The sequence below is a fragment of the Dicentrarchus labrax genome, unplaced genomic scaffold (assembly GCF_905237075.1).
Source record: "Dicentrarchus labrax unplaced genomic scaffold, dlabrax2021, whole genome shotgun sequence".
Classification (NCBI taxonomy): Eukaryota; Metazoa; Chordata; class Actinopteri; family Moronidae; genus Dicentrarchus; species Dicentrarchus labrax.
In genome coordinates, this window is record NW_026136720.1 from 25,049,042 (window position 1) to 25,070,902 (window position 21,861).

Consider the following 21,861-nt stretch of genomic DNA (forward strand, 5'->3'; position numbering starts at 1 on the left):
AAAAAAGTTCAGTCAGGATCACTTTTGTCAAAATATCTTATATTCCAAGCAGAATTTTACATTTGGCGGTATGGCTCTATTCTGGGACCTCCTTGTCCTTCCGCGTGCCTACATGGAAAATCTTAAGGCAGGGAGAGCACACCTCCCTGCCCTTCCATGTGCATACATGGAACAGTTTAAGACAAGGAGAACGGCAGCAGAGACCCCCAAAGAACCACACCAGGCAACCTCCCTTCCATGAGCTACATGGAAGTGCCAGTAAGAGGAGCCAGCAGGACTATAAACCAATACGTCTAAGCAGACACTAGTTGAAGTACATGGCTAAGTATACTAGAGATATCCCCAGAAATTTGCTATACATGAATGAATTTAAGCTGGAAATTACAGGGCACTCATTGCTTTTTGAGCATCAAGATTTGCTTGGCCTCAGGCCGGAGATATCGTTCGTAAGCAGATAATGAACATTTACCCATAGCCTTAGCGTCGAGACAGGAGCAAAGGATGCTGCATTTGTTGCTGCTCCTATGCGAATTGAATGAGGAGTAATTTTAATGTAGATTAGCTCAGCCAGATCGCATATACTGAACAGTAGTTAGAATGTAGGAATGCGTGGTTGTGTTTAGTCTAACACGGTTTGAGAGAATGGGCTGCAAGTCAGGCTGGATGGTGCTGCCTCCGGGCACAGCTGGCGAAATTCTGCAATTCAAACCGGGACAAAATCAGCAATTGTTATCCAAGTATGGAATATGAGCTGCTCTAATGATGAAATTATCCAACATAGATAACCAAGTGAGGCGCCTTACAAATCTATTAATGAATGGAACTGAAGAACGCCCTTTGTTAATGATGTTGGCAGTTGCCTCATTGTCGCAAAAACATGATTTGTTTCCTTGACCAGTCTTTTCCCCACAGAAGACATGAAACAACAATCGGGTACATTCATTAAAGCGGTAGAGAGGCATTAGCTGCAAGGATGACAGTTCTTTTGGCCATATGTCTGCGAACGACTGATTAATAAAATACCCCCCAAAACCAACGTCCACATGTGGATCCATTGCCCTTCCCTAAATTGCCCCTCATGTCTGCTCCCTGTTGTTCCAAGCTCAGAAAAGCTGTTCATTAGTGATCTAGTAGATCATTAACAGTCACACTATTAGACCTTGCTGTTAATGTAAAGTGCCCAGGGTGAACTGGCACACAGCGTTCGATTTCATTAATATGTTGCTTAATATGCTGCGTCTTTTATAATTAATGGCAAATGATGATTCTAGCTGCTCATTGTAAAAGAAGGAGATTCCATCCCATTTATCACACAGAATAGATCAGGACTGGGGCTCGGATCTGCAGCCCTCATCCAAGCTCACCATATCATGGAGTTCTCTATAAATCGGAGAGGTCCAGAAGCCTGGATATAAGGGAACTTCCCTGGGGAATAACACACATGCCAATTTAAGATGTCTGAGCAAGGAGAGCAGTTCTCTTTTGGAAATTACTACTGCCTGCTGTGCTTTCATTACCTCTCTGATGCGATTAATTGCATCAGTACACTATCTAGAGTGATGCCTAGAACCCCAGCCTCACAGGGCCTGATGTTTCTCCTTGGATAGCGGAAGACCTAATGTTTTAAAGGTATATTTAAGAGCAAAAATGCATGGTCTGATTTTGAATTGGAACACGAAAGCAGTTGCAGTTATTTAAAAGAATCCAGCAGAGAGCCTCTGACAAGGTGTCGAATATGTGGGGCTGCTGTAACAACCAAAGGTGAACCTGACTGAGAAGTACATTTCTCTTCATTATTAATGCTTGTTGAGATGGTGATTTATTGAATGGACCAATAGGAACCTTTTTGTTATCCTTTCTTCAGTAAAGCATCAACTATCTCAGCTCTTTCAAAGCAGATTGTAGGTTTTGGCAACAAAGTCAGCCCAGCTAAGAACCATGAACCAGCCCTATAACAGATAATCACTAACAGCGTTTAGATGCTTTCTTAGCGCCTTCCCCAGCTCAGGGACGTTTACTGGGGTTGAAGGTTTATCTCTCATGCCCCCTTTTTGAGAGGCAGCACGTTCTTCCCTATGGTGATTGGGACTGCACTTCCCAGCATTCTCGGCGGGAATGTGACGCCGTCGTCCAGCGCTGCACCTGTGGGACCATGCGCTCTACCTGCAGACAGCGAAGAGGGAAACAGGCCAACTGCGGACGAAGACTGGCCGGCCTGACGTGCCGAACCGTGAGCTGTCAGCTGACTGTGTATGGTATCCAATGGGAAGCTTAGAGGACTCAGCTCAGGGGCCCGGCTGAGGATGGCGCTCTGCTGCCTCCAACAAACGTAACAGAGGGAACACACCGTCAAGCACACCTGAAAAACCACAGATTGAGAAAAAAGCAAAAGGTACACCTTTAGCAGAGGCCACAAACACCTCTTCGGATACTATACTAAAGGCTATTTACACACTTGGTAAACCAATGGAGGAGGCTAGCGAGCAAATGCAGCAGCACAGCTAAACTCAGAGGAGTGGGAGGAGTGGAAGGAGTGGGAGGAGTGGGAGGAGTGGGAGGAGTGGAAGGAGTGGGAGGAGTGGGAGGAGTGGGAGGAGAAAGTCAAACACTTGGAAAAGCTGACGGACGTGCTCAGAAAAGAAAACGAGGACATGAAAGGGCGTTTAGTGAACCAGGATAGATACAAAAGGAGATAAAAGGTGAAAGAGAAAGAGTTAACGAGAATATGAGAACTGAGGTGGTGGAGCTCCTGTGTGAAATCGCACCAGACCTGGCGGCTAAGATGGAAGACGCGGCAAGTCATCATCCTCTTCGCTAAACGAGTGGTAAGGGACGACATCTGGAAGCGCACAAAAACCTCCCCTGTCTGCAAGGAAGAAGGAATCCGCTTCGCAGAAGACCTGATGCAGGAGGACTGGCTGTCCAGACAGGAAAGAAGGCAAGGCAGCGGGCTTCAGGGGACCGCATGGCTTCATTGATGGCAAGGGCATTGTGGAAAGGGCGACAGGTTTGGGCTGAACATTGAAACTGACCTGATTACAGAGTGGAAAATTCAGATGATGGGACTCTAATCTCAAGGTTCTCTACTCTACCTCCTAACAACCTTCCTTAAAAGGTACTTAAAGTGTTCATGTGTTCTGTGTTCCAGCTTAGTGCTGATATTTCCTTTTCTTCTTTTAATACAAGGGGACTCAAAGACTCTATCAAACGTAAAGCTGTATTTCTGTTTTGTAAAGGGCAAAAGGCTAACTGCATATTCCTTCAAGAAACACACTCTGATGCATCAGACGTTAAGTTCTGGACTCAGCAGTGGGGAGATAACATCCTCTTCAGTTCTGGACTCAGCAGTGGGGAGATAACATCCTCTTCAGTCATGGTACAAATCGCTCGGCAGGTGTAGCTATATGTTTCAACAGGTGTCCTGGTAAGATCATGAAGGAGAAGTCTGACAGTGATGGTCATTGGGTAGCTTGTGTACTGACGATAGATAATATGCTCATTATTTTGGTTAATGTTTATGGCTATAACAATGACCAAAAAAACAGAAATCTATTACATCGAGTTACTGCAGTTGTTAAGGAACTAAAGATTATTTACTGGTTGGAGGTGATTTCAATCTAACTCCTGATGAGTGGATGGATAGGTGGCCATCTAGGCACTCATCAAAATATAATAATCAGATTATAGGGGACTTCATCAACAATAATAACTTGATAGATATCTGGAGAACACTTAATAAGGAAAGGAGGTGTTTTACTTGGTTTAAGCCTAACGGACAGGCCAAATCAAGAATTGATTACTGGTTGACATCAAACTCAATCTTAAAACATGTAGCAGGAACAAATATTTCAAATAGCCCCTTGAGTGATCATCGTATGATTAATTTGAATCTAACTAAAAACAATATGTCTAGGTTATTGTAAATTTAATGCAAGGTTGTTAACAAATAAGGCCCTGCCTGAACTAACGCTGTGCTCAATTTCCATGTGCATCAAGCACTGTGCAACCTAACAGCATATCTTAATAAAAGAAGGACGTTAACATAACTTGAATTCAACCCAACTCAAAACTCAATTGTTGAATAACTCAACTGGTTTAAGGGAACTTTTTGTGCAGTATTTCAAGTATTGGTCACATAATTCCAGTTTGTTCCACTGACTCATTTTCTTTAAGTTGACTTTATATAAAACAAAAATGTAGTATAGCTTAGTATTTTTACAGTTTTGTGATTTGACCATTTGGAGAATCAATTCATTGTAGATTTTGTATTGTACATCAGCTGTTTGGAAAGTTCCTGCATATGAGTGTAATATACTAACTAGTTTTAATGGAATTGGTACAGTTAACTTCATTTACCCAAGTTATCTTCACAATAAATACTTGAGTCAAATCAAATATTGTTCATGCTTAAATTGTTTGAGTTAATAGACTTAAATGATTAAAGGCAGTCGGTGTCCTCAAACAGTTTGAGTTGAACTAACTCATTATGTTTTACAGTGAGACTAAATATAATATGATAAGAAAAACTCTTTCCAGCCAAACAGTTCGACCTGTGTTGAATATTTCTTCAGATTTTCTGCTCAGGCGAGCCCAGAGAACACTTCCACCAAAGGAAATTCAAAGTTTTATTTGTGGGCACAAATGTGTTAATGATTCATGAGTGCACTCTGGATGTATTAACACTTTACAAACACTAGATGGCGGCAGTGTCCAAGAGTTGAGCAATAAGGGACACTTTAATTTATCTTCCTCATTTAAACTTTGACATTATTTCTTTTTTAAAACACAGATTTCTTTTCTTTCTTTAGAGTAACTGTAGTTAATACTCTAAACAAGGGGTGAGTATTGGCAAGAACCTCACGATACGATACTTATCACGATATCGCGATATAAATAGAGATGAAAACACAAGTACCTGGATGCACATCAGATTATATTGATCAGAGGACAAATAGAGTCAAAGCTATTTCATTCAAAACAGCCTCTCCATTTTATTAATTTATTAATTATTAATTTCCTTTTATTAATTTAACAGAACATGGATGCCACCAGTGCAGCAGCTGTGTTGTTATTGTTTGTGGCTCATCTAAACAAGCTCAATGTGAAATAATAATGTTTTCTACAGAAACACAAACATTTCAAGTAATTCTGTTATTGCAAGTCTTACGTTTCAATAATATTTTGCCATTTTCGCCTATTTCAATTTCAACAAGTGCTGTGGCGTTTGTCTCGAGCCACCAGGAGCCACCAGGAGCCACCAGGGGCCTCCTGGGGCAAGTTCGTTGTGTTCCCACAATATTTCACAGCAGCGAGACGAGGCTTACAAATTATCTTTATCCAACTCGTTGTTCTTACTATCTTTTTTAACTTGGAAGCCAAAGTGCTTCCAAACGTCGGCTTTAAACTGCGGAGGCGTTGTTATTTTGATCCTCAGCCACTCTCTCTAATACAGAAATACATGCACCACACAGCAGAGTCGCTCTTCGGCGCCATCTACCGGAGTGGAGGTACGGAAGTCGTACTGTATTCACAATGCGTCTAAACATGAATCATTATTCTTAAAAAGTGTGTGTGTGTGTGTGTAAGTGTGTGTGTAAGTGTGTGTAAGTGTGTGTAAGTGTGTGAGGGTGGGGTGATTGAATATTAAATGCTGACTTATGTTCCCACAGATGAACTCAGTTTGTTGCTCTGCAGCATCAGAAACAGGAAGAATACAGTTTGTCATCCCAAATTAATTTATATAAATATTAATATATATAAATAATTATTTTAAGCTTCCTTCCACAGTTAACAGCATTGTTAGTGTTTGTTTGCAGTGAAGATGCAGTTAGTGGTTGTGGCTTTATTTAGATGTAAATGAGGAGGGCAGGGTTCAGCTTTATCAACAGGAACAGCAGTCAGTGTTGTTTCCAACCACAGTGTTAATGCTCATAACTTCGTCAGTCAGTGACACTGAAGGTTCCCAGGCTGCAGACATGTTGTTTTATCTCTTCGTTCTCCTCGCTGGAGGTTTCTGTCTCAGCTACAACGGTGAGAACGTCTTTATTTGTCTGGTTTTTATTATATAATTATATATATATATATATTACTTTAGTTACTCTTCCTGTATGTCCTGATGTGTTGAATGTTTGTGATGAACTGAAGGATGAATAGATAATCTCTTCGTGTTAACACAGTCTGAAACAAAGAAACCGACCTTCAGTCTGTTACTGATCGCTGCCTTTTTACTTTACAGGCAATCCCCCTTCAGTTACTGTGCTGCAGAACTCTGTGGCTACTCTGCCCTGTCCTCATAAGATGGGTGATGTAACATGGACCCGCTTCAAAGGTGGTAAAGAGGTGATTCTTGTCAAAAATGGCAAACTGGAAACATCTGACGAACGCTTTGTTTCTCTGTCAGATAACTCACTGCAAATCAAACATGTTACACTTGATGATGAAACAATGTATTTGTGTAATGGAAGTCAAGTATATCTGACAGTGAAACCAGATCCCAACATGGTGGATGCTGGAAATGTACCAGTCCCACCCACAATCAGTGGACCGGGTTCTGGCCTTGGACCCGGACAGAAGGGGGTAACAGCAGCCGGTGATTCAGACCCAGAGAACCAACAACCTTCAGATTCCTGGAAGGTAGCTGTTGTTTTCGGGGTTTGTGCTGCGTTGGTGCTTGTGGCCGCTTTAATGATTCTGCTCAAAAGATAAAGGAGAGACCGAACTGTGACTGAGGAGCAGCTGAAGTTCATATTACACCAATAATAATAATAATAATAATAATAATAATAATAATAATGTAAACACTGTAAATACTGTAAATTCTTGTTTTTATAAGCTGAATCTGTTGTTGTATCTAACTACATTAAAAGGATATTTCTGATATATTTCTGATCTGAAGTTAATGATGTTGGGCTGCCATCCTTCAGTAGTGACGGCAGAATCCTTTTAAAAGTGAACTATCGATGAGTCGCCCTCGTGCACAAATCATACAGGAAGAGTAAGTTTACACATTATTCAAAAATAGAAAATAATGACATAACATTAAAGTCCCTCCAGGAAGTTACGATCAGGCTTAAAAACATCACAACATTCATCACAATGTTCTACAAAGAAAGAAATCAGATATTTTAGAATTTAACTAGATTAATTAAGATTAATTTAATGATTTGAATATATTTGTACATGTGTTAAATCTGAATTTCTCCTACAGGATCAATGAAGGAACATATTTTATCTTAACTCAATAAACTGTTTCTTTAAGGGAGTCTATTGACAGAAGTGTATTATTATATTGTATTATATCATATATTATATTATAGTATATTACTGTTTATTATCTGTTCACAAACACCTGCAGATAATTAAAGTTATGTATAATTAAGGGGGCGTGGTCTCTTTGAGTGACAGGTGAGAGTCGTCACAGGTTGTTTCCAGTAACGAGACTTCATTGTGCTCTTTCACCATTTATAGTATAATTAACTTTTATTGGAAGAAAATAGATTAAATTAAATTTAAGTGGTAAGAAGAAGCATTTACATTATTCAGATAAGTTCTATGAAAACATTTTATATAGGTTTGGAGAAATGGGTTTGTATTACTTCTGAGTTTTAACTTCAATTAATTTATTTGTTATAATTATTATTTATTTTAATTGATTTATATTATATAATTATATATGATATATATAATATATTTCCCCTCCTTTTACAGCTCGTTTTTCCATATTTGGTTATTTTGGATGTTTGTGATAAACTGAAGGATGATGTGTGCCTTCCTTCCTCTTTTTAAAGGAACAGTTCACAAAACTAAATATTCTTCCTCTGACCCGTAGAACTCTGCTTTCTCTCCAACATACTGGAACCAGGTGGCTCTTCAGTTTGTGGTGCTCAAAGCAAAACCGGTCCAAATCCCAAGTCCCAAATACGACGCTGTGGGTTTCCCTCTGGGGTCAGTTCTGGACCGTCAGAGTCAGAGTCGGGTGATGTTGTATAAAGAGAGAACATAAGGAGGCCGTTGGGTCCTAATCCAGGAGTTTCTGTGCCCAAACCAAACTGCGACTGTTTAACAACATTAATTTAAATAAGCTTTATTTTGAAAGTAACTGGACGTGATAATCCAGGTTTTTATTTGCTTCAGTCACTGAACTTAACCTGCCTTTAATTTTTCAATCCAATTTTATTTGTATAGTGCCAATTCATAACAGAAGTTATCTCAGGACACTTTTCAAATAGAGCAGGTCTAGACCGAACTCCTTAAAACATTATTTACAGAGACCCAACAGTACCATCATGAGCAAGACCTTGGAGACAAGGGCAAGGAAACACTGCCTGTTAAAAGGCAGAAACCTAGGACAGATCCTCCGGCTCTAGGTGGGTGGTCGTCTGTCTCGACCAGTTGGGGTGAGAGAGAGAGAGAGAGAGAGAGAGAGAGAGAGAGACAGACAGACAGACAGGTGCACAGCAACAACAGTATTGGTAATGGAAATCTAGCAGGACCACGGCAGGACGCTCCACCAGGATCGATAAGAACCTGCAAGACTTTATTAGGAACAGTCAGATTATATTTCTGAAACTTCTGTTTTCTCTGTGGGACTTTTTTTTTGTTCTCATTAAAGCCGATCTGGTGATTTTTATTCATCGTTATCCTCACTGACACATCGGGCCTGAAATAGACTCCCTTCTGTTTGGACTGCTTTAACTTCCTCTTTCTTAGAAACAAGCTGCCGTCCTTCACACACATACACACACACACACACACACACACACACACACACACACACACACACACACACACACATAAACATACACACACATACACATACACATACACATACACATACTCACAAACACACACACACACACACACACACACACACACACAGACTCACAGACTCACACACACACACACACACACACACACACACACACACACACACACACACACACACACACAGATCAGATCATTAATCAGGTTAAAATTAAAGCAGATGGAAAGATGCTTAAAATAATTTGGGTTATTTTAACTTGGTGTGACAACATTGTGTTTCCGTTGACCTATTTGTGTTGCTGCAGAGCAAGAAGTTAAAGTGGAGGTGGTTTAATGTGTGAATGTTTAATATTCAGCCACCCCCACCCTCCTTCACACACACACACACACACACACACACACACACACACACACACAACAAATGTGGAAACACAATGTTGTCACACCAAGTTAAAATAACCCAAATTATTTTAAGCATCTTTCCATCTGCTTTAATTTTAACCTGATTAATGATCTGAAACTGGGATATTTGTGACCTACTATGTTGATGATGTATCATAAGTGCTTAATCAACAGCACTATTATGAGATAGGCTTTTATTTTCATTAAAAATATCTCCATCTGTTCAGGAGGTTACTGTCTGGGGCTTTTATTTTGAAAATATATAGTGTCCTGTTAACATAAAGTGACCATTAAGGGCTTTTATTGTGGAAAACAGGGTTAGGGTTATCCTCATCTTGACCTTTCTGTTAAGATACAGTTAGTCTGGGGCTTTTGTTTTGAAAAACAGCTGAGTTGGGGTTCCTGTAATAAATAAGGCGTAACAGTAACACAGTGAGTGTTAATGCTCATAACTTCCTCAGTCAGTGACACTGAAGGTTCCCAGGCTGCAGACATGTTGTTTTATCTCTTCGTTCTCCTCGCTGGAGGTTTCTGTCTCAGCTACAACGGTGAGAACGTCTTTATTTGTCTGGTTTTTATTATATATTTATTCAAGTACTCGACTTCTGTACACGTCTGTGGTTCTTTGCTTGAGTGAGTTTATGAATCTTTATACATTTTACTCCACTACATGTGTCTGTAGTTGTGTACGTGAGAGGAAGAACATCGCAAACAACTAATTTGTACACAATAACAGATAGAAATACGTTCTCTGAGGTATCTGGGACTGTTACCTATAGACTATAATATACTCTTTGAGTTCTTGTTAAACCACCAACAATGTATAAAGTAGTTCATATGAGCTCAACCTTAAACATCTACAGCAGTTAATATTAATACAGAACCATCCGATAAAACTACACTGACAGTAAACTTTGATAATAATAACACTTTTACTTGAGTAAGGTTTATTTATTTATCTGTAGAGTAGCCATATTAGGTGATTTAAACTCCTTATACTACAGCAAAATATCATATTTTATAAACTCTTCATATGTTTTGTGTGCAAAAATCTGTAATTTGTAAAGTAACTAAAGCTGTCAAATGTAGTGGAGTAAAAAGTACAGAGTACCTCAGAATTGTACTACGGAAGCTGAGAACAGCCGTGCTTGCAATTATTCTTTTGAATGGTTTCAAGATCACAAATTAAAGTCCAAGTAAAACAGAAAATGTAATTTTAACCCTTTAAGATCACATCCTCACTTATATTGTTCCTCTATTTAATAACGTATGACGACAAACATTCACAATAACTCAGTTTCTTTGTATTTTTATATAAAATCCAATCATTGTGTCTTCCTGTAAAACAAAAATTAAATCCTGTAAAAAAAGACACTGCAAAAATGCGGCATCACTCAGCTTCCGTACATGACACTGTCTACGCTCTGAAGCAAAGAAACCGACCTTCAGTCTGTTACTGATCGCTGCCTTTTTACTTTACAGGCAATCCCCCTTCAGTGACTGTGCTGCAGAACTCTGTGGCTACTCTGCCCTGTCCTCATAAGATGGGTGATGTAACATGGACCCGCTTCAAAGGTGGTACAGAGGTGATTCTTGTCAAAAACGGCAAACTGAAAACATCTGACGAACGCTTTGTTTCTCTGCCAGATAACTCACTGCAAATCAAACATGTTACACTTGATGATGAAACAATGTATTTGTGTAATGGAAGTCGAGTATATCTGACAGTGAAACCAGATCCCAACATGGTGGATGCTGGAAATGTACCAGTCACATCCACAATCAGTGGACCGGGTTCTGGCCTTGGACCCGGACAGAAGGGGGTAACAGCAGCCGGTGATTCAGACCCAGAGAACCAACAACCTTCAGATTCCTGGAAGGTAGCTGTTGGTGCAGTGGTTGGTGCTGCGTTGGTGCTTCTGGGCGTCTTAACCTTTAAATTCTGCTCAAAAAAGAGACGAGAGACAAACGTCGCTGTGGACAGAACAACTGACGCTGAGGTGATTTACGAGGAGATTGTGGACGGCGAGGAGCAGCCGAGGAGGGAGTCCGATGTTGAAAGTCCCTACTACCTGGCAGGCAGCAGCGAGACGCCACTCACAAACAATCTGTACAGCGCAGTCAACAAGTCAAAGAGGAGCAGTGAGGAGTGTGTGTACTATCTCGCCCAGAATCCACCACAAACAGGAAGTGCTGGTTAATTATCTGTCACACTGTCGAATACAGAGACTGTCTGAGGCTCCACTGACGGATTCTGCATCAGATATTAACACTGTAAACACTGTAAATAATGTAAACACTAAACACTGTAAACACTGTAAATACTGTAAACAATGTAAACAATGTAAACACTGTAAATACTGTAAATTATGTAAACAATGTAAACACTGTAAATACTGTAAATACTAAACACTGTAAACAATGTAAACACTGTAAATACTGTAAATACTGTAAACACTAAACACTGTAAACAATGTAAACACTGTAAATACTGTAAACAATGTAAATAATGTATACAATGTAAATACTGTAAACACTGTAAACACTAAACACTGTAAACAATGTAAATACTGTAAATAATGTAAACAATGTAAACACTGTAAATACTGTAAACAATGTAATTAATGTATACAATGTAAATACTGTAAAAACTGTAAACACTAAACACTGTAAACAATGTAAACAATGTAAATACTGTATACAATGTAAATACTGTAAACACTGTAAACTCTAAACACTGTAAACAATGTAAACAATGTAAATACTGTATACAATGTAAATACTGTAAACACTGTAAATGCTGTAAACACTGTAAATACGTCCTCTGATTGTTTGTATTGATCCACCTGTTGTTGTTTTTCTCTCTTTGTGCCGATAACGATATTAAAGGGTTCGCTCATTTCCTGTCATTCTGTAGAGTCTTTACTGTTGTTGTGTTTTAATCTCAACAAATAAAAGCGCTGTATTAAAATGTGTGTGAAGATGCTTCTCAGGGTATCAGCAGTTAAACTGCTGCATTACAGAGACACGTTTAAAAACAGCTACTTTTATTTCATTTTATACATTTGATTTCTTTTCTCTTTGTTATAAAAACGTATATATAACACAGAACATATTTTATTTATCTAGCAAGATAATATATATATAGCTTCTCTTGCAGTGTAGTGCAGTGTAGTATAGTGCAGTGTAGTGTAGTGTAATGTAGTGTAATGTATTGTTGTGTAGTGTAATGTAGTGTAGTGCAGTGTAGTGTAGTGTAGTGTAGTGTAGTGTAGTGTAGTGCAGTGTAATGTAGTGCAATGTAATGTAGTGTAGTGTAGTGCAGTGCAGTGCAGTGCAGTGTATGTAGTGTAGTGTAGTGTAGTGCAGTGTATGTAGTGTAGTGTAGTGTAGTGCAGTGTAATGTAGTGCAATGTAATGTAGTGTAGTGTAGTGTAGTGTAGTGTAGTGTAGTGTAGTGTAGTGTAGTGTAGTGCAGTGTAGTGCAGTGTAGTGTAGTGCAGTGTAGTGTAGTGTAGTGTAGTGTAGTGTAGTGTAGTGTAGTGTAGTGTAGTGTAATGTAGTGTAGTGCAGTGTAGTGTAGTGTAGTGTAGTGTAGTGTAGTGTAGTGTAGTGTAGTGTAGTGTAGTGCAGTGTAGTGTAATGTAGTGTAGTGTAATGTAGTGTAGTGTAATGTAGTGTAGTGTAGTGTAGTGTAGTGCAGTGTAGTGTAGTGTAGTGTAGTGTAGTGTAGTGTAGTGCAGTGTAGTGTGTAGTGTAGTGTAGTGTAGTGTAGTGTAGTGTAATGTAGTGTAGTGCAGTGTAGTGTAGTGTAGTGTAGTGTAATGTAGTGTAGTGTAGTGTAAGTCAGTGTAGTGCAGTGTAGTGTAGTGTAGTGTAGTGTAATGTAGTGTAGTGTATGTAGTGTAGTGTAATGTAGTGTAGTGCAGTGTAGTGTAGTGCAGTGTAGTGTAGTGCAGTGCAGTGTAGTGTAATGTAGTGTAGTGCAGTGTAGTGTAGTGCAGTGTAATGTAGTGTAGTGTAGTGTAGTGTAGTGCAGTGCAGTGCAGTGTAGTGTAGTGCAGTGTAATGTAGTGTAGTGCAGTGTAGTGTAGTGTAATGTAGTGTAGTGTAGTGTAGTGCAGTGTATGTAGTGTAGTGCAATGTAATGTAGTGTAGTGTAGTGCAGTGCAGTGCAGTGTAGTGCAGTGTAGTGTAGTGTAGTGCAGTGCAGTGTAGTGCAGTGTAGTGTAATGTAGTGTCGTGTAGTGTAGTGCAGTGTAGTGCAGTGTAGTGTAGTGTAATGTAGTGTCGTGTAGTGTAGTGCAGTGTAGTGTAGTGTAGTGTAGTGTAATGTAGTGCAGTGTAATGTAGTGTAGTGTAGTGCAGTGTAATGTAGTGCGATGTAGTGTAGTGTAGTGTAGTGCAGTGCAGTGTAGTGTAGTGTAGTGTAGTGTAGTGTAGTGTAGTGCAGTGTAGTGTAGTGTAGTGTAGTGTAATGTAGTGTAGTGTAGTGTAATGTAGTGTAGTGTAGTGTAGTGTAGTGTAGTGTAGTGTAGTGTAGTGTAGTGTAGTGTAGTGTAATGTAGTGTAGTGCAGTGTAGTGTAATGTAGTGTAGTGTAATGTAGTGTAGTGTATGTAGTGTAGTGTAATGTAGTGTAGTGCAGTGTAGTGTAGTGCAGTGTAGTGTAGTGTAGTGTAGTGTAGTGCAGTGTAGTGTAATGTAGTGTAGTGTAGTGTAGTGTAGTGTAGTGCAGTGTAGTGTAATGTAGTGTAGTGCAGTGTAGTGTAATGTAGTGCAGTGTAGTGTAATGTAGTGTAGTGTAGTGTAGTGTAGTGTAGTGCAGTGTAGTGTAGTGTAGTGTAGTGTAGTGCAGTGTAGTGTAGTGTAGTGTAGTGTAGTGTAGTGCAGTGTAGTGTAATGTAGTGTAGTGCAGTGTAGTGTAGTGTAGTGTAGTGCAGTGTAGTGTAGTGCAGTGTAGTGTAATGTAGTGTAGTGCAGTGTAGTGTAGTGCAGTGTAGTGTAGTGTAGTGTAGTGTAGTGTAGTGTAATGTAGTGTAGTGTAGTGTAGTGTAGTGCAGTGTAGTGTAGTGTAGTGTAGTGTAGTGTAGTGTAGTGTAGTGTAGTGTAGTGCAGTGTAGTGTAGTGTAGTGTAGTGTAGTGCAGTGTAGTGTAGTGCAGTGTAGTGTAGTGTAGTGTAGTGCAGTGTAGTGTAGTGCAGTGTAGTGTAGTGCAGTGTAACGTAGTGTAGTGTAGTGTAGTGTAGTGTAGTGTAATGTAGTGTAGTGCAGTGTAGTGCAGTGTAGTGTAATGTAGTGTAGTGTAGTGTAGTTTTGCACAATTAAAGAATACAGACATATAGAAGATAGATATGTTTGTATTATTTAAAGGAAGAGACAGATATTATCACCCATCTGAGAATACAGGATTCATTCACACACTCCAGATCAGAGGCAGCAGCCTGGAGGATGTTTAAATTTGGCTCCAGTCCATTATTATTTCCCGAATCTAATAAGTTTCATAAATATAATTAAGTTTCATATACATAAATGTAAATTTACCAAGAAAAGATTTATATCTTTGTTATTAGTTAAGTTCATTCTCATTGTAAAAAAAATGTAAACTGTGGATTATGTATTAAAAGACTGCAGGAAGAGAACAGACATGATATTCATTAATTTATGTATGTATTAATTATTTTAAAATAACAAGAATAAAAGAGAGTTTTTATATATTTCCACACTCCCGTCCAGCAGGTGGCGGTAATGCACCTATAAGCAGGTTTACCGACCGCCATTAAAACCGAAGAAGAAGAATCTGACGTTGCCCTGACAACCCATCGTGTTTACACGTAGCTGCGGCTAGCTGGTGAGCTAACAGCTGTCTACAGACACTACCGGCTGTAACTGACGATGGTGAGTGAACTTTGTTTCATATATCACAGTAATGACGCTGCTGTTAGCATGCTGTAGCTTAGCATCAGCCACACAGCAGCTTTAATGTGTGTTTCCTTCTTCAGCCTCCAAAAGCGAAGAGCAAGAAGAAGGCCGGGAAGGGGAAGCCTTCTGCGGCGGTGGACGGTCTGTCCACCGAGGAGATGTCCAAGGACCAGGTGAGAGCTACAGGCCGATGCTGACACAGTTTAACCGCTTTATATTTATTTACATGTAGAAAATGTCACACATTGTGTTCACTGTAAGGGCCCCACGCGTCCTGGAAAACCTGGAAAACCTGGAAATAGATTAAAATGATGTATGTGTAATTGTGTTTGTGCTTCGCTGCAGTCAGCAGACCTTTTTCACAACAGATCTTTTATTTCTACTGATGCACATTTGAATAACACACAACCTGTTTGTCCTGTAACGAACAGAAATAATCCACCATCATGGCTTCATGGAGCTCCACGTACAAATACCTGTCTGTGGAGTTTTACTGTCGCTTTCATTAACCTGTCTCACCATCAGTGTACAGCAGGTGGCCAACTAAAGGATGTTTCACCTGCAGGTTAATACACAGTGCTTCTAGTGGACATCAAACAGTCTCCCATTATTGATAAATGCCACCGTCTGTGAGCGAGTGCTGTCCTGGAAAATGTCCTGGAAAGATCCTGGAAAACCAATTTCTTGAAAAGAGTGGGAACCCTGATTGAACTTTATTTATAAAGCAGCTTTCACACCAGCATGCAGCTCACAGTGGTTCACTCTAAAGCGTAAACAGCACAAACATAAAAACAACATCAGTAAATATTATAAAGCTGTAAATGGAAATATAATAAAAAGAATGAAGCTGAAAACAATTAAAACACTCAACAGGAGGAACGTGAGACAATAATCAGTGCAGATAAATGATCAACTGATAATGGGAAACTTACATTATGAATTATCAGAATAATTAAATTACTGATCACTAATAACACCATAATCAATAATAATAATTAGTTTGAATTCTTTGAAGTTTTATGAAAGCTAAAGTATGTTTGTGAAGTTTCTAGATGAAAAATAAAAGAAGTTACTGAAATATAATCAGTGATCTTAAAGGAGGAATGGAAACATCTCAAATACAACAACGGATGTAAACATTATATTTAATAAAGGCTGCCTTATTTATCAAGAGGCAGCCGCAGACAGACAGACAGACAGACAGACAGACAGACAGACTGATAATGTGTGTGTGACCCTCCAGCTGGAGGAGCACATCGTTCGCCTGCGAGAGGAGCTGGACAGAGAGCGGGAGGAGAGGAGCTACTTCCAGCTGGAGAGGGACAAGATCCAGGCATTCTGGGAAATCTCCAAGAGGAGTCTGGAGGAGACGAAGGCCGAGCTGAGGAACAGACACAGGGAGAGAGAGGAGGCGGAGGAGCGCCACCGAGTGGAGATCACGGTGAGCTGCACACACACACACACACACACACACACACACACACACGGTTTATTATTATAGGGTTTATTCACAGAGACATATTTTTATATTTGTTTGATTATGGTGAGATCCAGACGAACAGCCTGATACATCCGCCCCATTATCTGCTGTATATTCTCTTTTATATGTATCCACTCTGTTTACTTCAACATCCACAATATTCTTTATATTATTATTTACTTTTATCAAACTTCACATACTAATTAAACTCAGTATAATTTAGAACAAACCCCATTTGAATTTCACATCTAAACACCATGTGATCATCGGCGTGCAGGTGTACAAGCAGAAGCTGAAGCACGTCCTGTCCGAACACCACGACACGACCTCCGGGCTGAAGATAGACGCCGTGGCCTCGACCTCGCTCCTCCAGAACCAGCACACGGGGTCGGAGCTCGGGCTCCGGAGGGAAGTGCACGGCCTGCAGGCGGACTGCAGAGAGAAGAGGCTCCAAAACGAAAACTGCATCAAGGTGCTCAAACTGGTGAGTCTGGTTCCTCGGTCGGTCCCCGTTTTATTTCCACCGGTGAGAAGGCTGGCCTCTGACCTGTCGCTCTTCTCAACAGAAACACCAGGTGGAGTTAATGGAGCTGGCGAACGACTACGACAGGAGAATCAGAGGTGAATAAAGCCGACTCCCACAAACGTACTGTCTCAAACTCTGTCTCACCGCTCTCCCCTCTGTTGCTGTTAAATAGAGATCGAGGTGAAATATCACAAGAAAATGCAGTCAGTGGTCGAAGCGGAGGGCAAAAAGAGAAGAGCTGAGACGAACGAGCTCGAGGACAGAATGAAGAGCCGCGTCGTGAGTCTGGTGGAGGACCACGACCGAGCTCTCAGAGGGGCTGAGGAGTACTACTCTGCTGTCCAAACTAAGCTGCTGGTGGATCAGAAGGTGCTGAAGGTGAGACACAGAGAGGACCACAGTACATGAAACCGGTTCTACAAAAGCTTAATGCTCTAACGCTGGATGTAGTTTCACACTTTGTACAAAGGTACAGTGAGTGTTTGTGGGTAAACTAAAGGTCTCTCTCTGTAGGGATCCTTCCCATAATGCTGTCAGACACTGACAATAACAACCTGAGCTTTAATGGACACCACATTAGGATAAGATGCTAACTGCTGAGTGTGTTTACGATGATCTGCGAGGTAAAATCACTGCTTCTGTCAGAGTCTGGTGCTGTTGTGACCCAGAGCGACATCTAGTGGCAAGTGAATTTTGTATATATGACCTTATTATATTATTATATTGTTTTTCATAGACATTCATCAGTTCCTTGAGTTAAAATAAAATTCTACTTTATATACTTGAGATGTTTCTTACAGTAAGATAGGTGAATATAAATAAGTTGAGTCAATCAGGTTTTATGTTAAACATCTTTTACCTTCAAATAATCAGTTTGTGAATAGTTCCAGAAACAGTTCCTGGAGCTGGAATAAAGTCACTGTTTGTTACCAGTTGAATCATTTTTATTGTAGTTTTATCACATTTATTTGACTTTAACACATAGTATTTTGATGTTTTTGATGAAGTACAGATAATATTTTTGGTTAACGTGGCTCGGCTGTTTGTCAGGAGGAACTTGCGGAGGTGACGAAGCAGCACGCACGAGCGGACAAAGAGCTTTCAGCAGTTCAGGAGGAGAACAGACGTCTGAGCGAGTCTCTGCAGGAAGCCCAACAGAAGCTGCCCGAGCTCCAGAAACAGCTAGAAGAACACAACCAGACCAAGGCCAAGATGGCGGTGCGTTCACTGCACAGAGCGCAGAAACGTACAATACAGATATTCTGGATTGAAAATGAAGCTAGTTTCATATTTTAGTGTTTTTGTCTGGTAATATTCATTGCTACCTGCACTGAAAGGAAAACTACATTTGAAGGCAAATTCTTATAGATTTGTCCATCTTTCACATCCATTTAAACAATTAAACCGACAGATTTAATATAAAGACACAAGGACGCTGTAGAAGTTTGGGCTGTGCCTTCTCCTACATCAGAGCTTCATCACTGGTTTGGAGGAGAATAAAGATATTGAATAACTTCTTTAGTGTTGCTATGAAACAAAATGTTTTGAGGCTCAGTAACCAACCCTACAATTCAGTTTTCATCAGGCACTTCGACACGGACGCAGTACCAAGATAAATTCAGTCAATTTATACCAACTTCTCACATTATGCTGATTGTTGTTGTGAAAAAAGCCAAAGGTTTCGTTTCTTAATCTTAAATAGTCTTTAATTCCTTCATAAACGTTCATTAATATTACACCTCCTGTAGTCGTCTGACTCAGTTTTGAACACAAATTATTAAAATGTTGTAACTGACTGTAACAATGCCCATAAAAAGAGAATAATTTTCCTTCAACCTGCTGATAATGTGTTTTACAGACGACCAGAGCTCGTGTGAAGGTCATTGAAAAGGAGCTGAGAGATCTGACAGTGGAGCACGAGCTGCTGCTGCAGGCGTTTGAAAAGGTAAACCTCTCACATCACTACTTCCACCTTCACTCTGCCTGGCCGGTGTTCAGAGGAATGTTTTGGTGGGCGGCAGGTTCAGCAGGAGCGTGACGAGCTGTTGAAGAAGCAGACGGAGGCCATTCTGGACATCCAGCAGAAGAGCGGACTGAAGGAGTTGTTGCTGGAGAGGAAGTTGGCAGCGCTGACAGAAACTCTGGAGAAGAAGGAGGCTCAGCTCTGCACCGCGCTCTCGGTCTCCAACGTCGACCAAACTGCAGTCAGCAACGCCGCCGCCAACAAACTCGAGGTACGATTTACATGTTGTAAAATGTTTGTCTTTGCCTCATCGATCTTTACCTGTAGTCTCAAAACTCCATTTTTATAACCAAAAGGAGTACCACAAGGTTCTGTGTTTGGTCCATTATTATTTACAGTCTATATAAACAATATCACAGGTTTATTTCCAAGTATTTAATAAAATACAGAAGAAATCTGTAAAATAAACCAGAAACACCTCGAGATTTATTTGTCCTGCTTCCCGCCTGTGCACAATTACAAACATTAACATTGTCAGATTACAAATCAGTGGCGGGGTGACAAGAAAAATGACGTTGTAACTAATTATTTTTTGGGTAGGTAACATATTATTACTGGGTTAGTTATTAGTTATCTGACAAAGTAACATTAATACTACTAATGCGTTACTGTACAGCTCTGATCATCAGTACCTTGTTGTATGTTCTTTCTATCAGCAGGTGTAGTGGACAATACAGCCTGCAGGGGGCGCTAGTAACACTTGTTTATGGTAATTTTGTGATTTTGTAATATGTGTGTTTCAAGAACAAACATCTGAACATGTTTTTTCCCGCTTGTAGGAAATCCTGGAGTCTAAACGCGCCGCCATCAGTGCCTTCCAGTGCGAGCTGGCCCGGGAGCGTCAGGTCAGTTGCCGTTAGCTCTGCAGTGTTATCGCACATTAATGTCGTCGTTCTGAGAGAAATCTGTCCGATAACGTGGTGACGTAACAAACGTGTGACCTGCAGGAGTACGACGACCTGCTGCAGACCTGCAGGGAGAAGCTGGAGGATCTCAGTGTCCCTCTGTACGACTTCCCCTTCAGGCCCTCAGAGCAGATCCTGGGTGGAAAGACTCAGGTACCGAACTCTCCGGGACCAGCCTCCAAACACTGAACTCCTCCGGGGGGGGGGTCAGGTTTCCACTCACCTGCTCTACCTGGACACTCTGAAACCTTCTCTACCTCTCTCTCATTTCATCATTTCCTGAAGATGTTGCATGAATCATGAATAAGCAGTTCATAGCTGTTTACTGCAGATGTTTCTACACAAATATAAATGTACGATATCCTGAAGCTGCTGGTGATGTTTACCAGGTAAACTCTAAATCACAAAGATCAACATCATGTTGTTAAACAGCAATAAATGTTTTTATCACAATACTTTTGGTTTGAGACTTCCTCCAGTGGGAATAAAATCATGGCTCAACTTTCTGTGCTACGGTTGGTGAAACTCGTGGGAAGCTACACTGATATCCTGATTTCAACAGTTGTTGTTGAGCTGGAAGAAGACACAGTGGACACAGTGTGAACGTTGTGGTACATTCCCTTTACTGACATTCAATGTCAATAGTTTACATTGCATACAAGCATAATCGTATAGAAAAACTATGAACATTTACATTCTATATACACACAGTATGGCTTATGGAAGAAAGCAGTCAGTGGTTCAGGTGTTCATATTCAGACAGTGAGGCTGTGGAAGACTTCAGGATCCAATCGGATTCACTCACTGTGACACATTGATAATAAAACTAAAACCAGCTCTGAAGTACAAAGTGCTGAGCTGCTGGAGGGACAGAGTTACTCCCTCTGAGGGAACTATTTGTCTTGTTCTACCTTTAATCTGGGAACTCTTGAGTGTGTGCTGAGGCTGTGTCTCTGTGCTCTGTACATTTATTTTACTGGTTTGTGGAGTCATGGATCTAATTTAACTTTAATGATCAGTCTGGTGTTTAAAAGCAATAAAATTAGAGCACAGAGAGCAAACAGAGAGGCGTTCAGTCTTTTTAAACACTGCAGTCTAATAAATGCACCGTGATGAGGTCTCATCAGGAGGGAGGATAAAACTACATTTAGGGAATAAGACGAATATCAAGGTGAACGTTTGGAGTTTGGTGGCACTAAAACAATCTTTGGGATTACTCCGCTCTTGGGGATAAAGAGAAACTGAACCTTTACACACACTACTTCAGCGAAAACTTTTCAAATGGCACAAATATGTTCAGAATTGACCCTTTCTACAGTTGAGCATGCCTGCAGTTCCTCTAACGGCCACTAGAGGCTCCAGCAGTGAGTCAGTCCCCATAAGGCCCCATATTAAAATGCCCAACTTTACAGCAGAAATAAACATGATGGTTGAATTTTTGTGTTTTACTTCCGCAGTCTAACTCAAACAGTGCTGGAGCCACAGCGAGACCACGACAGTCCTATTACAGCTCCACTGTATTAATGTTAACTCTACCACGACGTATACAGGCTTCCTGTTCTCAGACCATTTACAGTTCCAAAGAGTGATCACTGAGACCTGTTCGAATCCTCGCTCTCCTGCCAGTGGTAAAGCCTCCCGCCGCTCACTGACAGGAGATCCAGGTGTGATTGAACTACGGCAGCTGTCATTGATCAATGCCATTAACGATTCTTTTCTTTTGTAAACTGATTTAGTGTTTAAAAAAAGTGAGAAATTAGTGTAAAATGCCCCAAGTGCCCATCTTCAAATGCCTCAATTTTTCCAAAGACATTTTTATTAAACAGAAAAGCAGCAAATCAC

The 21,861-nt window shown here is 40.4% G+C and overlaps 2 protein-coding genes across 4 annotated transcripts; both read left to right on the forward strand.

Annotated features, from left to right (window-relative positions):
- The first annotated feature begins 5,948 nt into the window (after nt 1–5,948).
- On the forward strand, nt 5,949–12,074 carry LOC127352974 (uncharacterized). Of its 3 annotated transcripts, XM_051381891.1 has the most exons (3): nt 5,949–6,030; nt 6,236–6,328; nt 10,741–12,074. In XM_051381891.1, the coding sequence occupies exons 1-3, from the start codon at nt 5,976–5,978 to the stop codon at nt 11,364–11,366; spliced, it is 774 nt and encodes a 257-aa protein (XP_051237851.1). In that variant the 5' UTR covers nt 5,949–5,975; the 3' UTR covers nt 11,367–12,074. The 3 variants fall into 3 exon arrangements, with proteins under 3 accessions (XP_051237851.1, XP_051237849.1, XP_051237850.1); XM_051381889.1 differs by lacking the exon at nt 6,236–6,328 and having other exon boundaries at nt 10,648–12,074; XM_051381890.1 differs by lacking the exons at nt 5,949–6,030; nt 6,236–6,328 and adding an exon at nt 9,632–9,713 and having other exon boundaries at nt 10,648–12,074.
- Nucleotides 12,075–14,971: 2,897 nt separating this feature from the next.
- On the forward strand, nt 14,972–20,474 carry LOC127352886 (dynein regulatory complex subunit 4-like). Its single transcript, XM_051381679.1, has 11 exons — nt 14,972–15,061; nt 15,166–15,258; nt 16,329–16,526; nt 16,843–17,049; nt 17,132–17,186; nt 17,264–17,469; nt 18,142–18,309; nt 18,950–19,036; nt 19,113–19,325; nt 19,894–19,959; nt 20,062–20,474. The coding sequence occupies exons 1-11, from the start codon at nt 15,059–15,061 to the stop codon at nt 20,206–20,208; spliced, it is 1,443 nt and encodes a 480-aa protein (XP_051237639.1). The 5' UTR covers nt 14,972–15,058; the 3' UTR covers nt 20,209–20,474.
- The last annotated feature ends 1,387 nt before the right edge of the window (nt 20,475–21,861 follow it).

Coding starts and splice junctions, on each gene's coding strand:
- LOC127352974 (XM_051381891.1), top strand. CDS start 5,976: ATGTTGTTTTATCTCTTCGTTCTCCTCGCTGGAGGTTTCTGTCTCAGC. Junction 6,031..6,235: donor TTTCTGTCTCAGCTACAACG/GTGAGAACGTCT, acceptor TTTACTTTACAG/GCAATCCCCCTTCAGTTACT. Junction 6,329..10,740: donor AACATGGACCCGCTTCAAAG/GTGGTAAAGAGG, acceptor CCCGCTTCAAAG/GTGGTACAGAGGTGATTCTT.
- LOC127352886 (XM_051381679.1), top strand. Junction 17,187..17,263: donor CTACGACAGGAGAATCAGAG/GTGAATAAAGCC, acceptor GCTGTTAAATAG/AGATCGAGGTGAAATATCAC. Junction 19,037..19,112: donor TGCTGCAGGCGTTTGAAAAG/GTAAACCTCTCA, acceptor GGTGGGCGGCAG/GTTCAGCAGGAGCGTGACGA.